The sequence below is a fragment of the Mya arenaria genome, chromosome 3, assembly GCF_026914265.1.
Source record: "Mya arenaria isolate MELC-2E11 chromosome 3, ASM2691426v1".
NCBI lineage: Eukaryota > Metazoa > Mollusca > Bivalvia > Myida > Myidae > Mya > Mya arenaria.
In genome coordinates this window covers 36,148,357-36,168,810 of record NC_069124.1, presented here as the reverse complement: position 1 = coordinate 36,168,810, position 20,454 = coordinate 36,148,357, and the positions used below count along the sequence as shown (strand labels likewise).

General features: G+C 36.5%; 2 protein-coding genes across 5 annotated transcripts; both read left to right on the top strand.

Moving 5' to 3' along the window:
• The first annotated feature begins 11 nt into the window (after window positions 1-11).
• Window positions 12-14,150, top strand: LOC128229195 (uncharacterized). Of its 4 annotated transcripts, none has more exons than XM_052940935.1 (7): window positions 12-415; window positions 7,537-7,879; window positions 8,200-8,444; window positions 8,676-8,877; window positions 11,860-11,940; window positions 12,174-12,296; window positions 13,221-14,150. In XM_052940935.1, the coding sequence occupies exons 2-7, from the start codon at window positions 7,544-7,546 to the stop codon at window positions 13,524-13,526; spliced, it is 1,293 nt and encodes a 430-aa protein (XP_052796895.1). In that variant the 5' UTR covers window positions 12-415; window positions 7,537-7,543; the 3' UTR covers window positions 13,527-14,150. The 4 variants fall into 4 exon arrangements, 2 of the variants coding, with proteins under 2 accessions (XP_052796895.1, XP_052796896.1); XM_052940936.1 differs by lacking the exon at window positions 12-415 and adding an exon at window positions 2,362-2,434; XR_008260047.1 differs by lacking the exons at window positions 12-415; window positions 7,537-7,879; window positions 8,200-8,444; ... (2 more) ...; window positions 12,174-12,296; window positions 13,221-14,150 and adding exons at window positions 2,352-2,434; window positions 3,191-3,273; window positions 3,507-3,654; ... (1 more) ...; window positions 4,210-4,341; window positions 4,521-5,973.
• A 686-nt stretch (window positions 14,151-14,836) lies between these two features.
• On the top strand, window positions 14,837-18,863 carry LOC128228715 (FMRFamide receptor-like). Its single transcript, XM_052940186.1, has 3 exons — window positions 14,837-15,478; window positions 16,029-16,439; window positions 17,727-18,863. Exons 1-3 carry the CDS (start codon window positions 15,050-15,052, stop codon window positions 17,970-17,972), a joined length of 1,086 nt encoding a protein of 361 aa, XP_052796146.1. The 5' UTR covers window positions 14,837-15,049; the 3' UTR covers window positions 17,973-18,863.
• Window positions 18,864-20,454: the final 1,591 nt, after the last annotated feature.

Genomic DNA, 20,454 nt, shown 5'->3' with positions numbered 1-20,454 from the left:
GTAATATGAAAACATTAGACCGTTCATTTCTGTGATTATTGTTTCATGAAAATTATTAACAGCTTACAAAATTGACATTTTGGTAGATATTTAAAGGAATCTGATTAAGATGAACGCTTTAAACGCAAGGACCAGCAATAAACAACGGCATATTTATGCTACAGAATATCGGAATACTGCCTCATTATATGTGATGGTTTTGCAATCCTTTGGGATACTAAATACCATAATTGTTGGAGGAGATCGATTCCATGGGTTTCAGAGGCTCAGAGTCAGCGACAAGGGGATGCGTGAGGCGGGCGTGAGTCATACATCGCAATCGATTGACTGGAGTCTTGGACACACTGAACTAATGTCTGCTGTAGCATTTTGACGAAGGGAAAATAAGACAAAAGTGCCTTCACATAGCAAGCATGTAAGTAGGATTTGTATATTCCATAACTTTTCTTATTTGTTTCATCATCACGCGAAATAATTATCGTATAAATTCACATAATGAATTGCATTTTTTGTTTTTCGTTCGACAATACTATAATATATGGAAGTGTACAGTTTAGCACATGAATTTAACTCAAGTTCGATTTATTTCTATTTTAGCTTTGTATATACAGGCTTGGGCGGATCCGCCGTAACAGTATTTAAGGCCCTTCCATGGTGCAAAAAATAGTTTGAAGGACCAAAACATGTTTAAAAATATTATTTTTTTTAGTTTTAGTAAGCATAATACACACATCCGTTGCAACATGTGTATTATAGAATAAGAGCTTATCAGATTTTCAATCAAAAAGCATTTATATTTTTACAGATATGTCTTTATACAAAATCACACTTTTTGTATCAAAATAGACAGGACTTCCCGATCAAAAATGGCTTGCGGCTTTGTGGTGATTGTAGGGATTTTAAGAATCATATTCGCATTTTTGCAATCAGGAAAGATATTAAATCCATTATTTTGCTTTATTTTCCTGAACATTTTCCTTGTTTGAAAATAAATCATCAAGAACCCGCAAGACATTCTTGATTGGGTAGTCTCGATCATTTTGACACTTAACAATTTCTATATTGTCGACAGACTTTTCCAAAAAAAATGCAAATGCTTTTCGAACCAATCTGATAAAATATTCTTTTGTCAAATTTGCTCAACGATTTATTACCCTAAACATGATGCAAAGGATGTTTGTTCTACTGCTGAAAGAGTTTGTTCCTCAAAACTTAATTAAACATGAACTTTTCAAACATTTGAATTTCTCCCCCACCCACTTTTGCATTGTTGAAGGCCCTAAGGTATCCGATGTACCATTGTATTAATTTTGGATGCCTGTTATTTGGATGCCTGTTATTTGGATGCCTGTTATTTGGATGCTTATTTCATATCTCTTAATAGGGTTGTATGAGTAGACAAAAACTATGTGAACATTTTGAAGGGAAAATCAATTAAGGCGAGTACAAATTAATTGTTAGATTTTCATCCCAGCCGCCCCTTAAAGTTCATTGACTCAAATAACAATGTTGAACTGGGGTTCTGAATTTGGGTATCGGCCCGGTACTGTCCGGTACTGCCCGGTACTGTCCGGTACTGTCCGGGAACGGCGTTTATTCATACAAACCGGGGTGGATGAAATCATTCACATGTAATAAAGGAGAATTGTTACGATGGTGTTCGTGGTTCGTCAACAAAGCCATGTCAGTTATGGTCTCTTATGCAATAAGAGAGAGCATTAACAGAAATTCAACGGTGAAACAGTCATCTAAGAAAAGAAAATACTCACCGTCCCCATTTAAAAAAAGGGATGAATATCTAGCAATACGTGTACATTGGCCTAAACTTCTTTGTTATTTAAAGATTGCATTCCACGCACAATTTAAAATTAAATGAAGGCAATTATTGCATCTATAATGCTGTTTCGGTCAGTTATGTCATAGAATAGTAATCCCTTCCAAATAATACCTAAATTTTATAGGATCATCAGGCATCAAACTTGAACATGTTGTTACCAATGGTTCGATGATATGACAAGTTGATTTGGACATCGGATAATTTAAAAGCGTTTATAAGGCCGTCAGGTACCAAGCGACATTAAAATGCATATAACGCATTGATATATGTGACGCGTCATGAGACTTTTGGCCCGAAACCGATAGCCTCGATTTCGAGAAAAACGTGCGCAAAGTTGAAGCGTAAAAAATAAGAAAGTAATGAAGTTTTTATCGTAAATCCAACCATTAAACAATTTGTCACCCTAGATTGTTCAGTCAAATATATTCTTTACAATGTAATGTTCATAGAAATAGTGTTTTTTAACCACTTTCTTTCGTATTGTTTATTACTTTTGGTGTTATCTCCCGTAGTTGTCATGAGCTATTTTTTGACCCAAATTTGAGGATGTAGATCAAGCTGAACCAAAGGCATTTACATCAAATTAGGAATTTGTTGGTAAGTAGAATTATTTTCATTGTTTAAGCATATAATTTTACAAATGTGTATATCTTTATTGTAATGCAATATATTCTAAATTCGGTCAAATGAATGGAAATTAATCGCAGGAAAAGAAAGCGGAAGTGAAATTTGACAGTCTGACATTGAAAATGTAAACAGATCAAAATCCAGCAGATAATCTCTTTTTGCATACTTATGATGACTGAAAAAGGACATAATCAATTTTTCATCATCTTACCGCGGCCAACTATCAATACAATTATTGATGGATTTTACGAAATAATTTTGAGTTGCAGTTTAACTGTGTTTTTAGCTATGTTGATGAATTTAAAGTTGTAGATGAACTTTTTTTTTGCAATGTTGATTTATGTGCATAACATACAATCTCATGAGGTTCAGGTACATTGAAATAAATTTCTGTTATGATGAAGATGATCATGATGATTAGGAAAATAATAGACTAATGCAGATGGGGGAAATGTTTATATAGAATAAGAGCACAATACTCTAAAAGCCAGGACCAATATTAATGACTGTAGCTGCAAGCTGCTTTTTGAGTATGCATGACATTCAGACTAACAGGAAATTTCTTTGGCATGCAATATTGTGTACATGTTGATCTGCCGGGGCATCACTCCAACTATAAACAGTTAAAGATTTGTATTTCTGTAAATACATATTTTTAGAACATTATGATCAAATGTGAATTTCATGTGAAGCACCTGCTGTACATAGAACAACAATCCATTACAGCTTTGACTATGCCGAGCAGGTCTTCTACCTATACTAAGGCACAGCAAGAGTACCCTGCTTTGAAGTGTTCTGTAAATCATATGGTAAATTTTATTTATTAAATGAGTGGTTAATACAGTTTTGCCATTTGACTAAATTATTATAGGAGAAATGGAAAACCTTTATATTTTGTAAATTCACTGAAAGTGCTCACAATTGCTCTGCGGCGCTCTTGTTTAAATATTTTATATCACCTTTATTCAAAGTTCTTACTTGAACATAAAATGAAAGTGTAAATATATATACATCTTTTCTATTTCAAAGTGTGTGTTTTCAGGTTCACAGATATCTCAGTGATAAGGGTTTAGCTGTTATGTGGCCAATGGTGTGGTACCTCATTTTCAACATCATCCATATAGAGAAGACTCTGCATACCTGCACATTGACAACTGTGTTTGGTGGAATAAAAACAATGCAGTCATTGGGTATGATTGAAAAAAGCAGTGTTGAAATACATCACTTGTGCACTGCATATTGACACATGAGAACATTAGAATAACATAACAATGTAACATTTGTTATTTTTTCAATACAAGTAATCAGAAATCTCAAAATATGCATTAGTCTTATAAAAATAGTTGGGCTTAAATCTGTTCTCTTTATTCTCTAAATGTCATGGATTGAAGGCAATCAGTTCAATAAATTGTATGTAATTCTATGTTCAAGGGTCTGATGTATTCTGAAGGGAGAGACACAGCATTTATTCAAATGGAAGCAGGTGACATAAAGTTCAGTCATGTGTGAGATTTAGTCTGTGGAAGGTAAGTTGTAAGAGTCTTGTTGTTTTTGTTTTGTTTTTAATTTTGGTGCTATAATGTTGATTTAAAGCCAAATTAAAGGATTTTGTGTATATAAATATTGACATTTGGTACTTTATTTAAACACTGAAGTTGGTTATAATGCCTTATTATGTAAAAGAAAGCTTGTGTTAAAACAATAGGTATTATATCATAATATAAACAACATGTTTATTTATTTAGACCAAATGGAGGCAGCACACATCCTTTGTGGATTGATGACCTTGGCAAACTGGTTATATTCTTTGACTGGTTGGAGTACACCAAGTGACCCCTGAAGTCCATTCCAAACTTGAGGCAATATCATCACTTCAGGTATAACAAAAGTATTATAGACTATATCACTGCCTGTGCATGTATATCTATGAAATAAGTCAAAAACAATTTTAGATATTTTGTCCATTTTATTTAGATGTGAGTTTTGATGTTCAAGTTAATTTGCATAATTTATTCCAAACACTAAGTGATGTACATATATGAACATTATTTTGCAGAACTTCAGCTAACAACCCAGTGAGTGAATTCATGAGAGAGCATGCCAAGGACAGTGAGATTGAAGTTAAAATTGACAAGCCCACAACAATGGCTTTCCCATGGAGGGTACCCTGAATGCATCCAATTAAAAGGACTTAATGCAAAAAGGCTCTGATCCTTTAAAAAAGTGAAAACACTAATATACTGATATGTGATCTTTATAAACTAACTGTAAGATTTGAGAATGAGCCCGTTACTGAGCTGATGAAAACGTGCATCAATTTTTTATTGACAATTATTAATTCAATAGAAACATGTTCATGTGAAATGAAGCTACCAGTGATTTTGAGTGAAAAACTGTGGTTTTAGCAAATGATTGATAGAAGGGTGCTACACCCTGTCTTTTGTTGGTAGAGCCCCTCTGCCATAATGAAGACCACTATATGTTTATTATTAATACACACTTAAAACAATCTGGCAGTTGAAGCCTATAAATGCTTGAATTGAAGACATTTATAGTATTGTTTGTCAATATTAGTTACTTCACAGCCTGATAAAATGTACCTTAGCAACCTTTCAGTTTTTCTTCAATATCTTTATTTTTAAAACCTTCCTGAACCCTATAAACATTTCAGCTTTAATTTTTACCTATGAATAAGCATCGAAAATATAATTTGTCATGTACTATGTGACCAATTGCATACCTCTTCAAACTACATAATGACGTGTACATGCTAAGAAGTTAGTATGTTAAATAAATTGTTTTCATTTTTGTAAAATGTAAATGTGCCCATTTATTAACTGATCTAATTTAACAATAGTGTAAATTGTATAGGATTGTTATGTTTATTAAATTAAGAGTATATATACTACCATTTCATGTTTTATGTGCAATGAATGACTATACAAAAAATCACATTTGAGGTAAATTGGTAAAGTTGGTGTGATTATAATCATATTTGTGTCCTGTTGCCATGGTAACCAGGATAAAAAACAAACTCTTAAAATACCATTCAAATAAGATAAATTATAGTCAATTACAGGGGTAACATACTTTAACTTCTAGATATACATTGGTTTGTATTAGGTGCAAGTTCCAACCTAATGTCAATTTATTGTGAAAAATTACCAATAAACTACGGTACTTGGCGAACAGTTTTTATTTATTCGGATTTTTTTTATGTCAAATACATACACCATTTACAGTAAGGTTTGAGGATATCAATAAACAGATCAATTATTATTGAATGCTTCATATGGCATTTATTGTATATTTAAATGCAAATTTGACCCCAAAACGCCTTTTTCAATAAAGGTTGCCATGGTAACCAATTAATTTTCATTTATTTTCTCAATAATAATTGAGAATGGTTTTGAAAATATATTGTTGTCGTTATAATGTGGGAATTGTTTATATTGTGGTGATGAATATTTATTGCATCTGTGAATACAAATGTTTCAATAAATTCTTGAACTTTACCGAAATTCCAGCTGTTTCTTAACCAAGTGCCCTTCTAGTTTTTGTCATAATTTCGTTAAAAATAGGAATTTTTGAATTTTCTTTTCAGTTTTTTAATCCTAAAGAATAGTACAGTCAGAAATTACTCCTATCTCATTTTCGCCCAAAAAGTGGTTTCGGGCCAAAAATCCCGTGACTGGTCACATATCTTTACGTTAATTGTGTTGTTAAAACGATTAAAGAATGGCATTCAAGTGATTCTGTAATAATAATAATAATAATAATAATAATAATAATAATAATAATAATAATAACAACTTTATTTAACGAAGGTTACATACTAAGGGTACAATCATTACAGACATACTACTTATTTCCTGCATGGCCTTCACACAAAAAGTATTACAAAAACACATGTACTATACATATTAAGCAACATACAAAACATACATTCACACTATCACTATCATACATTTCTTCGACAAACACAACTCAGTTTAATATGATGATTATAAATTGCAATAATTTCATACTGTAAATAATGTAGATATATTCAGTAAAACCACATTCAATCAATATATTTACATATTTGGTAGTATCCATTACAAGTTGTTGCAAGAATGTCATATACGTACATTAACACAATTCATGTAAACAATGAACTATTTATTATAATGTGATTTAAATAAAGTGTCAAGATTTTTTGTTCATGTGATAAAATTATTTTGCCAATAAGTAGCCTTTTAATGCATGTTTAAAGGCTGGTAGCTTATCTTGACATTTTATGTATGTAGAAAGATTATTCCAAATTTTCATTGCTTTATAGGCAAATGTATTTTTGATATAGTTTGTTCTCGGTTTTACAACAAAAAGATCCTTGTTTTCTGAAGAACGCAAGTTATAGTGCTCATTTTTGGCAAATGTTAACAATTCTGTGAAGTACGAAGGAGTCAAACAATTCATGCTTTTGAAAACAAGTAATGAGAGATGATAATAGCACCTGTCTTCAAAAGATAGCAACCCAGACTGTTTGAACATGTTTCCACAGTGGCTAGTTCCCGACTTCATTATTAGCTTAATCGCTCTTTTCTGAATGTTAGTGATTTTTGTGGTATCTGAGGAATGTGTAAGTCCCCAGACACTACAACAGTACTCCATGTTTGACATGGTATATGCATTATAATACAATGATTTCATCTCGTCTGTTACATTTGTAGTGACCTAAAGGGGCACACTATAGGTTGATTCAAAGACAAATTTGAATGCATTATTATGTTTAACTAATTTGACCCACAAAAAACTCATGATTTGTGTACAGTTAGAAATGTTAGCCTTTATGAATGTTTTTGTTTTTATTAATAGCTACGTAACAAACTCCCAAGTTAAACAAAATCGCAAAATAATCGCTTATACTTTTTATCTGTGCACAAACCGTGTGCTTTTTGTTTTGATCATATTTGTGAAATGAGTTAAACATATAAAAACATTAAAAATAAAAATGTACATAATTATATTTGCACTAAACCTTTCTTGTGCTCCTGAAAAATATGTTGTATTGTTGTATTATTTTTAACCAGTAACACAATGACGTCGAACGACAAAGACCTCCGAATTGAGGCCCGGAATTTCTGCGACTCCCTCGCCAACGTATTCATGATGAAGAGACGGGATCCACAGACCCAGCGTCTCCTAGAGAAGTCCAAGGGTCTCCTGGAGGCGCTCCTGAAGGAACAACGTATCAAGGCGGACCGCCCGGTCGTTCCGCCGAAGCCCCGGGGTGGGACCGGCGGTGGCGGCATGGGGCAGCTGTGGATAAAGTTGGACGAACTGAAGCGGGAAAATGAGGACATGAGACGAAAAATGTTAAGTAAGAAGAGTGAGGAGAAACAAAGCCCTGGAAAGTCACAAAGCCCAGGGGAGGTAGGAATCCTAGCAATAGAATAAAACTTGCCAATGAAAATAAATTCAGAAGACATGACTTACCGTCAAGATATCCTATTTAATTCAGTCATTAAGTGCTTCTTGTAAATGTTGGTGATAAATCATAATGAAATATAATAAAAAATAGATATATGTATTATTGTTAGTAATTCTTTCTACCAAACTAACCAAGCATGATTCAATGTATTGTATAATATCATTTATCATTCATCATATTAATTATCATTATTAGTACATGTATATACATTTAATACTGCTGTTATTATTATTATTATTTTTATTATTATTATTATTATTAGGTGATTATTTCGGAATTGCACAAATGTAAGAGCGAAAATGAGACTTTAAGGTCGCAGCTAGAGAAATCTCAGACTGAAGTCAAGGAGCTAGAGCGGGTAAACCTGACACTACAAGACGAGTTCAAGCGGACGAAAATAGCACAGGAAGTGTCTCAAGACACGCTTGAGAAGATCCGGAAGGAACGCTCCACACTAGAATCGTCTCTGGTGACCGTCAAATCGGAAAACGACACCCTTAAAATGAGGTAAGCCGTCTGCCTTTTCTGAAGTCTAGAATATTCGGCGTGATTTCAAAAATGAGACCGTTTCGCGTTTCCAGAGTTCCTAATTGATGTTATTAAGATAATCGTTTGTCATGTTTTATTCCACGTCCACCAATGGAACGATCATAATTATTTCATCTATAATTAAGCAAATACATTGTTTATATATCTTTCAAAACTTTTCATAATGGATTAGAATCCCTGTTCTTGCAGGCTGACACACAGTGTTAAACCTATAAAGCGACCGGACCCGCGGCTTGTCGAGAACATACAGGAGCGGTGCCGTCCGTCTACGGTGGCGCATGCGTACACGCATCTCGAGAGCCAGGAGTGGGTAGACGCCAAGGAGGCACTGGAAGACGCTGGATATGATGATGAGGTGGCCGTGACGCGCGTACTGGCGGAACTGCTCATGGTTGGTCATTGTTTTTGTTTATTCTCGAAGACTTCGTAGTATTGATACAAACCATTGCATCATCATAACCTCATAGTCATAATTGCATGAACACCGCCTCATAATTACCATTGCATGATCATCACCTCGTAGTCATAATTGCATGATCATCGCTTATATTACCATAGCATGATCATCACCTCACAGTAATAATTGCATGATCATCGCTGATATTACCATAGCATCATCATAACCTCATAGTCATAAATGCATGATCATCACCTCATAGTCATAATTGCATGATCATCGCCTCATTATCACCATTGCATTATCATCACCTCACAGTCATAATTGCATGATCATCGCTTATATTACCATAGCATGATCATCACCTCGTAGTCATAATTGCATGATCATCGCTTATATTACCATAGCATGATCATCACCTCATAGTCATAAATGCATGATCATCACCTCATAGTCATAATTGCATGATCATCGCTTATATTACCATAGCATGATCATCACCTCGTAGTCATAACTGCATGATCATCGCTTATATTACCATAGCATCATCATTACCTCATAGTCATAAATGCATGATCATCACCTCATAGTCATAATTGCATGATCATCGCCTTATTATCACCATTGTATCATCATCACCTCATAGTCATAATTGCATGATTATCGCTTATATTACTATAGCATGATCATCACCTCACAGAAATAATTGCATGATCATCGCCTCATAATTTCCATTGCATGATCATCACCTCATAATTACCATTGCAATTATGCATAGTCATAATTGCATAATTGATCATTACCTCATAATTACCATTGCATGATCATTACCTCATAGTCATAATTGCATGATCATTACCTCATAGTCATAATTGCATGATCATCACCTCATAGTCATAAGTGCATGATCATCACCTTTTAGTAACGACCAGAGATAGATTGCATGTTTTACTGCTGGTGTAAAGATCACAGACAGACTACATGTTTAACTGCTGGTGTAAAGATCACAGACAGACTACATGTTTTACTGCTGGTGTAAAGATCACAGACAGACTACATGTTTTACTGCTGGTGTAAAGATCACAGACAGACTACATGTTTTACTGCTGGTGTAAAGATCACAGACAGACTACATGTTTTACTGCTGGTGTAAAGATCACAGACAGACTACATGTTTTACTGCTGGTGTAAAGATCAGTGTAAGACTGCATGATTGCATAATTTATCCTAACCTCATAATTACCACTGCAATGACATCACCTCATAGTCATAATTGCATGATCATTACCTCATAGTCATAAATGCATGATCATTACCTCATAGTCATAATTGCATAATCATTACCTCATAGTCATAATTGCATGATCATTACCGCATAATTACAATTGCATGATCATTACCCCATAATCATCATTTTGACATTTCTTTTGATTAACATTTAGTTATAAATTTATCGTCGGCAACCCCGGTACTTTATTCCGTTGGCACTTCATTATCACTTCATGAAAAGTGTTCAAGTACTCTCTTAACCGACGATTATTGAAGCTTCCAGGTGCCAAAGTGAAAAATATTTTCCAGTTTACTATCTCCTAATTAGGAGATACTAACTCATAATTATGACTTACTAAGTCCTAATTACGAGATACTATCTCATAATTAGGAGATACTAACTCATAATTATGACTTACAAACTGCTAATTAGGAGATACTAACTCATAATTAGGACTTACTATCTCCTAATTACGAGATACTAACTCGCGATTATTACAGTTTTGGAAGAAAACGCATGTATACATACTTTGAAATAGAAAACCATTTTAGGGTGCTAGGCCGTCAGGCCGCTAACTTCACGCCGCTAGGCCGCTTTAGTGCTCGATCGACTTTTTAAAAAAAAAGTTTATAATTGCTTAAGAGTGATAATTTGGGCATAAAAAAAGAATATACATATAAAAATATAGAAGGAGAGGCATGTTCACATGCTTTAAAAAGCTGACTGCTTGTTCGATTTTTTTTAAATGTTGATAATCGCCTCAGAGTGATAGTGTGTGCTTGAAACTCAGTTAATATTTCTTTGTTTTTTAAGAAAATAGGATAGCCTTTTGGACCGCCATGCCGGTAGGCCGCAAACTTCACGCCGCTAGGCCGCTAGGACGCGAGGACGCTAACTTCACGTACATACTTTCAACGTCATTTCAAACTAATAATAGGGTCATCATGTACTTCTTTCTTTCATTGATTGTGTTTCTATGCACTAGTCATTTGAACACTCCATGGGTTTTTTTATTAACTGCCATTTTGGCTCAACTTGGCTGCCAACTTGTCCAATATTTTCTTAAAAATGACAGTAATATGCAAAGCCCTAATTTTAATCATCACTATTATCAACAACATCATAACAACCAACATCATCATCACCACAATCATAACCACTACCACCATTATGATCTCCACAATCATCCCCACAACCATCATCATCATTATCATCATCATCACCACCACAACCACCATCACCACCACCACCATCATCATCATCATCATCATCATCATCGTCATCACTATCGTTTTTGTCATAATTATGAGTTAGTATCTCCTAATTATGAGATAGTAAGTCATAATTAGGAGATAGTATCTTCTAATTATGAGATAGTATCTCGTAATTAGGACTTAGTAAGTCATAATTATGAGTTAGTATCTCCTAATTAGGACTTAATAAGTCGTAATTAGGAGATAGTATCGCCTAATTATGAGATAGTATCTCGATATTAGGACTTAGTAAGTCATAATTATGAGTTAGTATCTCCTAATTAGGAGATTGTATACTGGAAAATATTTTTCACTTTGGCACCTGGACGCTTCCATAGACGATGGTATAAATGTGATTTTTAATATTTAGGGCATTTTTTGTGAAGTATTTTTCTTTTAAATTCCATACACATATATTTTTCCACATAATGCTCGGCATCTTTACATTAACAGTTGTGCTACTCTGTATGCACGGATCTGCTAACAGACGTTGAAAGTGGAATTGCAGAAATACTCAAAGACCCAGCAAAAATGGTAAAAAGAAAACAAATGTACCAATTATATAGCATTAAAGTGAATACTGGTCAATGGTCATGAATCTGAACTATATATAATTATCTGTCTACTGTGCTAGTATTAGCAAAATATATTGAAATTACATCGGACCATTGCAGAATGTTGATAGAAAAACCAAACAAACAAAGTATAATGAGAGTTAACCGATTAACCATGCCATAAAATATATTTCCATTCATGAATTCCCCAAGCTGGACAGTGGATATCTGACATGCGCGAGGGACTCGGGAACGCTCCCGGAAGAGCTGCTAGGAGCCGTCAAGGAAAACCTCCGTCATCACACAGAGCACGTGGATGTCCAGCCAATTGTTCAGGTTGGATAACTTGTTATGCAATGTTCTCCCATCGTCGGATTCCCACGACTGAGCCTTTGGGTAATCTGATAATTTGGGTTAACGGGATGGGTCAGTCATGGGTATGCCTAGGTGGTATTCATCCAGCTGTTTACCCAAATTCAACTGTAACAGTAACGAAACTAATGGAACAAAACAATTTTATAGAATCACGCTTGAGCAGAAACAACTATTCAGAGAATTTAAGAGAACAAGACTTGTGGAGTCGAACTTATGGCATCGACCTTTAGTGAAGGCTGGGCACCTGTACGTACCGTTACACAACCTACCCAAGTTAAATGGCACTTCCCGGGTCCATACCCAAAGCACTTACAAAGTTCAAATGATAATGATAAGTCTTACACCCCAACCCCCGACCAACCCTGATAGCTAGTGTATTTTCATTTGTATTAGTTCCACCCTCCCCAACAACCCCCACGTACACTTTCCCACTCCCCCTCCCCTGCGCAAAAGCTCGTCGATCTCACTGTCCATTATTTCCGCCGATCAATATGCTTAACTCACTTATTATCATTGAAAAGAAAAGCATATCTTGTAAATAACTTCCGACGTGATTGTGTCGTTGTTGTATTTTCTTTACAGTTGATCACTTTACAGTGTTTATTTCATCATATTTAAATTCCTGTTTAAACTAACTAGGGCGTCGTATCATTAACAATTTGTATCAATCTAAAAGATATTACTACATGTACGATCGCTGATAAGAGGATCGCTATATAATTAAACTCAGATTAGTGAGATTGACTGGTTTGCTTGGTTCTCCCCCCAAAAATGGAGAGAACAAGTTAAAATATCATGATGAAATAAAACCCAACATGTAACCACCTAAAAGCTAAAATAATGCCCGGCTAAAATTGTATACCAAATGATCAACTTATTTTACAGAAGTGCAAGGAGCGCATTGCAGCCGACCCCAAGTGGAATCAGTTTGAAGGCCTTCTAAGTCACAAATCCATAGAGCGCTATGTGGCACAATGCGCACGTGTCACGTGGCAAATGGTCGCTCAGCACGTGCCAATGTGGCTGTGCACGGATGACACGGTTTTCGACGAGGAGACGCACAAACTGTGGTGGTCATGTGAAAAATCCGAGGACGCGTCCATCAAGTTTTTTATTTGGCCCGCGCTATATGATTGCAAAAATGGGAACTTGCTTGTGAAAGGCTGTGTTTATACAGAAACACCAGAGTAACAGAAAAACAAGTTGACAATACAGTCGTATGGAATCTTTTCACTGGTTAATCTAGTCAAACAATGGGTTAGAAACATTTCAATACAGAACCGCAGGAGTTAATAGAACAAACGGGAAGGTTCTTTTCATTTTGAGAATCATTTCACACGTCCAGTGGCTCTATTTGACTATTTTCATATCAAGACTGTACAAATGTCCTTTTAAAATCCATCAGGCTTACGACAAAGTTATGATATTATTGGGCGAAATCTAGAACATAGATGGTTGACACGTGAGAAGATTTCGCAAAAACACTTGTTGTTTAAACAACATGGGGAAGTTGTTGTGCGCTGAGTATCCTTATTGTTTATAAGAACTCGTTTAAGAGGATTTGGAAAACAATAAATTAGTGATAAACAATAAAATGAGTCATGAACACCAAGTGTTTGTTTCCGTGTGTCCAATGTTCCCCATTCATGAAGGCAAGCGCGTAGCAGGAGGTACGGACGAGCGGTGGTAGTAACTACACAAACTAGGCCGAATACCCGAAAATCGACATATTTTGGTCGAATTTCGGAAGCGAATATCGTTGTAAGCGTACATATGACATGTTCAGGATCGTGCAATGGAACGTATTTTAGCAGTTTTAAAAACATCAACATTTTCATCATCATTATTAATGCTGCTGCTACTGCAGCAGCTGCAGCAGCTGCTGCTGCTGCTGATTATTATTATTATTATTATTATTATTATTATTATTATTATTTAATCATCATAATTATTTTTAGTTGTTTATAGTTGTTATTTATGTTGTTGTAATGCGTAGGGTGTTACAAATTTTGGTAGTGACTACAAAAACTAGTCGCAACCAAAACACTCCGAAACAACGTGACCTTATTTCAGCAATATATTTATTTCTTACCCAATTCGAACATATCGAATAATTATCGGGTATCTAGAATAAAAATTCCGTGGAAACTGCCAATACTTAATCGCCACATCACCGAGTTCAATTTTCTACTATTTTTTCAACAAAATTTAGGAGCATTTGGATATCTGTCTACTGCATTATAATTTGAAACCATTGAAAGCGGGTTTCGACGCTCTTCTTTTATTTATATTTTTCCTCAAAAAACGGTTTATTTCTCGACAGTTCCTCAGCAGGAGATTTAGAACTTTCTATAGTATCAACATCTATCTTTTCTGGATAAGTACCCTTCTTTTGAAAATAATAAGTATATGTCAAAATATTTCCAAACTTCTCTCTCTCATAGCTACGACCCTGCGGGTTAGAAAGTGAGAAGAGTTCAGCATCGACGCATATTTAAGGTCGAACATTGAAAATAACTCGCAAAGCCATCAGCTTCGTCCTAATGAGCAGAATTATTCTGAAGAAAATATAATAAATTGTTTTGAATTATTTTCAACCATATCCAGATCTGTTCACAAGGAAATTATATCACATTGAATTGACGTTCATAAATTAAGTCAGCTAACTGGCACTATATAGATAGGTTACTTTGAACGGACTTAAAATAAGCAACATGAACAACAGCGCAGACATTGATAATTCTACGTCCTGGACTACTACCGATCCAACAGACGACGGCATGGCCACCGCCGAAATGATGAATTACGTCACCAGCGTTTACGTCGGCATCATTTTCGTCATCTTTGGCGTCGTCGGCAACGTGTTATCAATTATCGTCTGGCGACGGCCTCGCATGCGCTCAAGCACGGGGACCTACTTGACCGGCCAAGCGGTGGCAGACTTGTGCCTCCTTATATTTTTCTTCCTCCTGAACAGCCTCCAGAAAATTGCGCCGTCGGTGATGGCGTCGTCGGCGTACGGCGAGTTCTTCGCTTACATCGGCTATCCGTTCTTTTTCCTATTTGTCGTCTGTAGTATCTGGTTCACAGTAGGCGTCACTGTCGATAGATACATTCAGGTCTGCTGGATCACACGCGCAAAAGTAAGAAAACTACCAATCAAATCGTTTCTATAATTTTATGCTCGTTTGAGATATTGTCATAGCTTTGTGTCGCTGTGGTCGGAGTGCAAACAATTTTACCTTGACCGTAACTAAAAAAAACTCAGAATATTAAAATGAAAATAAGTATATAGTCGCCGGATTCAATTATTTCATGTAAAGCAAAGCCTATAGTTTTGGCTTGAAAAGGCTGCTATGCTGTCATGCTGCTAAAGTTCACGCTGCCAGGCTACTGGCTGAAATGCTGCTACTTAATGCTGCCAGGCAACCTACTTCACGGACAGAAATAATTGTACAACGATATTTATTTCAATACCAGCTAATCTTAAAATAAAATAAAACATATCGGTATCTTACCACTGCAATGTGACAATGAAATAATCTTTTTAACTACCTATATCTCAAGATAATATATTTTGGATCTTATGTAATTCTCTTGTTTACTGTTTTGCTGTAATATGGGATGTACAATTTACAGTGTTTCAACGCACGTTTTGTAATTTTACTTAAACTCCATTTTCCTCCCTTAAAGGACATGTGTAACGAGAGGCGCGCACGGATGGGCCTTGGCGTGATCACTCTCCTGTGTTTCATCATCAACGCCCCTCACTTCGCCACCTACGAGCACGTAACTGGCGCCAATCCATCCTTCCGCGCGACGGAGTACGGTAGCGGCAAGGGGAGTCAAAACTACGAATTCTGGATCCACTGCATGATATTGGTACTTGTTCCCTGGGCGACCATCTTTACTCTCAATATGCTGATTATCCACCGGGTTACGAGTATGAATCGCCAGATGGACTCCAAGCGCGGCTCTTCTGGTAAAGACAAGACCCGGAAGTCAGAGGCGCAGCTGACACGCCTGCTTCTCACCATAACCTTCACCTTCCTCGTGCTCATAGCCTTCCAGTGCATTACACAGTGCTTTTTCATGCTTAAGGCAGTAAGTATTTTATCTCCCGCCGAATCGAAGGTTTCGGGAGGTGGCTATTTTTTGGCGTTGTCAGCCCGTCTGTCTTTTTTTCCCAAGCAGAACTATATATTGGTATGGATTGCTCAGATACTGTTCAAACTTGGTCAGAATGCCCGCCTTGATAAAATCACAACCGCTTGTAAATTTGGGTCACATGGGGTAAAAAATTAGGTCACTATGTCAATTATTAGGAAAATCTTTGGAACACTCAAGAGACAGTATATTTAGTCCAATATTCATAAAACCTTATCCAAAAAAATCCTTGATAAACTCTAGGATAAGTTTGAAACCTAAGGTAATGCGGTATCAAAAACCATGTCACTAGGTCAAGTCTTAGAACAAATCTAAGGAATATACAATATGTCTGGTCCTAAATTTATGAAACATTATCATGATGGTTTTCTTGAAAAAAATAAATGACTAGTTGAAGCTTGGTCACGCGAGGTCACAAACTAGATCACTAGGTCAAATATTGTCTGAAACCAAATATTGGAATTGATTGGTCAGACTTTGTTCAAACCGTGGTCAGAATGTTCCCCTTGATACAATCTTCGTTGATTTTAAAAGTGGGTCACATGGGGAAAAACTGAGGTCTTTAGGTAAAATACTAAAGAAAACTTTTGAACAAACTGATGTGATATATCTAATCTTCATGAAACTCGATCAGAATTTGCCTCGATGAAATATAGGCTTAATTTGATACTAGGTCACATGGGATAAAAAAAAAACTGAATAGGTCAAATCTCGGACACACCTCTGGAACACTCTAGAGGCTATATCTGCCATGTTTCTGGTTCATTCGGGCCGTGATGAAAACGTTTAATAGTTTGAAACTGGGTAACGTGGGGTCAAAATCTATGTATCTAGTTCAAATCGCAATGGTACACTTTATACGATATTCTTATATTTCAAACAGTTGCAAACAAAATTGAATTTCATTTCCAATGTTCATAGGAGCCAAATCACTCTGAAGCCGTATTGCATGCTTTGATTGGAATATTTCACCAACAAGTGTTTTACATGCCATCTACTTTGCCTTACCTGGTGAGGAATATCAATTCAACGAATTTGCTTGTTTGTTTTTTTTATATATATTTTGCAAGATTGTATAAAAAGAAAACATGGTTAAGTTGATAAAAACTTAAGTTGTCATAAAATTTATGTTAAGAGTATTTACGCTGTCGTAACTGAATGTCACGCAAGAGCATATTTCGGATACGGGCTCATGATTATGTAATTTGCTAATTTACATTCTAGGGAAACCATCGGATTGTTGCGGAGGCGTTTTCCATTGCTCAGCTCGGCATTGTCATCAACTCTTCCATAAACTTCTTCCTGTACTGCTTGAGTGGCAAACGCTTCAGGAAGGAGCTCCGAATTGTCGTCTGCTCGCGTTTCCATGGTGACTACAAATCATCGTCAAGCCTATCGATGTCGCACAGTACCGGATCGTCTGCGATTTCACGCAAGACGGCTGTCACAGAAATGCCATCCAAGGTGTAAACAAACATTTGGACGTGTTTTCGTTGATCGTTTGTAAGGCCAAGCTAAATTATTTCAATTCTCATCTTCGCCCGTCTGTCGAAAACCAACAGCAGTTTCTTTCATTTAACAAAATACTGCCTCGGCAGAAAATGGAGCCGAAATTAACGTAACGATTGTTCTTTACTATCATTATTCTCTATTTAAAGACGGAATAGGCCGTCCCGCCCGATTATTATTCTTTTTTTTAAATCTGGATGAGAATCAAATGAATATATTATCTTGGCCTAGCATCGAAAGAGCATGTTCGAATCCCCACACTGTTATTCTTTTGATCGTGGGATTACTCAACAACTATATCTATAGCAGGAGTGTCGCGACTTGCTTAGTTTGCACGTGAAACCTATCTTTTACTTCATCAGACTTTCACAGAAAATAATGAGACAATGAAAAATTTAACAACAGGAAATAATCCAGACAATGACGTAGATACTATGGTGTTAAGTGGAAACATCTTAACCCATAATCAAGGACTTGAGAGAATTAAGTATCCAAGTACATGTATACGCCTATTGTAATAAGTCATATTGAAGTTCAAAATACATTATGGTGAGGGATACGCGCATAAAACATGCTAATATTCTATGTTGTGGACCGGCCAGCGATGACATTACAAACATGTACATCTGCTTCCATACGATTCAATCTTCATATACAGTACTATATATAAAAACGTTTGTTAATTCTTCTCTATTTATGAAGTTCGATTTTTATGAACTTCATGTTTAGAAAAATGTTTCAGCATGTCGCAAGAGGCTTTAACTTTTGGAAAGCGTTTAGGGTTGTATGACGAATGTTACGTCAAGTTAATGATGGTGTCGAGTGGACTATTGCAATAAATCTTCTCTTTTACGTTTTCGTTTTTTTCTAGGTTACCTCAACGTATACCAGATGCGCCGAGAGGCGTATGGTCTTGGTGTGTTTTATTGGTAACCTCAACGTATACCAGATGCGCCAAGAGGCGTATGGTAGTGTTGTGTTTTCTTTGTATTATCAACTTATACCAGATGCGCCGAGAGGCGTATGGTAGTGGTGTGTTTTCTTGGTAACCTCAAAGTATACCAGATGCGTCTAGAGGCGTATGGTATTGGTGTGTTTTCTTGGTAACCTCAACGTATACCAGATGCGTCTAGAGGCGTATGGTCGTGTTGTGTTTTCTTGGTAACCTCAAAGTATACCAGATGCGTCTAGATGCGTATGGTCGTGTTGTATTTTCTTTGTATTATCAACTTATACCAGATGCACCGAGGGGCGTATGGTCGTGTTGTGTTTTCTTTGTATTATCAACTTATACCAGATGCACCGAGGGGCGTATGGTCTTGGTGTGTTTTCTTGGTAACCTCAACGTATACCAGATGCGCCGAGAGGCGTGTGGTCGTGGTGTGTTTTCTTGGTAACCTCAACGTATACCAGATGCGTCTAGAGGCGTATGGTCGTGTTGTGTTTTCTTGGTAACCTCAAAGTATACCAGATGCGTCTAGATGCGTATGGTCGTGTTGTATTTTCTTGGTAACCTCAACGTATACCAGATGCGTCTAGAGGCGTATGGTCGTGTTGTGTTTTCTTGGTAACCTCAACGTATACCAGATGCGTCTAGAGGCGTATGGTCGTGTTGTGTTTTCTTGGTAACCTCAACGTATACCAGATGCGTCTAGAGGCGTATGGTCGTGTTGTGTTTTCTTGGAATCCTCAACGTATACCAGATGCGCCGAGAGGCGTATGGTCGTGTTGTGTTTTCTTGGTAACCTCAACGTTTACCAGATGCGTCGAGAGGCGTATGGTAGTGGTGTGTTTTCTTGGTAACATCAACGTATACCAGATGCGCCAAGAGGCGTATGGTCGTGTTGTGTTTTCTTTGAATTATCAACTTATACCAGATGCGCCAACAGGCGTATGGTCGTGTTGTGTTTTCTTTGTATTATCAACTTATACCAGATGCGCCAACAGGCGAATGGTCGTGTTTTGTTTTCTTTGTATTATCAACTTATACCAGATGCGCCAACAGGCGAATGGTCATGTTGGGTTTTCTTTGTATTATCAACTTATACCAGATGCGCCGAGAGGCGTATGGTCGTGTTGTGTTTTCTTGTACTATCAACTTATACCAGATGCGCCGAGAGGCGTATGGTCGTGTTGTGTTTTCTTTGTATTATCAACGTATACCAGATGCATCGAGGGGCTAATGGTAGTGTTGTGTTTTCTTGTAACCTCAACGTATACCAGATGCGTCTAGAGGCGTATGATCGTGGTGTGTTTTCTTGGTAACCTCAACATATACCAGATGCGTCAAGGGGCTAATGGTCGTGTTGTGTTTTCTTGTAACCTCAACGTATACCAGATGCGTCAAGGGGCGTATGGTCGTGGTGTGTTTTCTTTGTATTATCAACTTATACCAGATGCGCCAACAGGCGTATGGTCGTGTTGTGTTTTCTTGTATTATCAA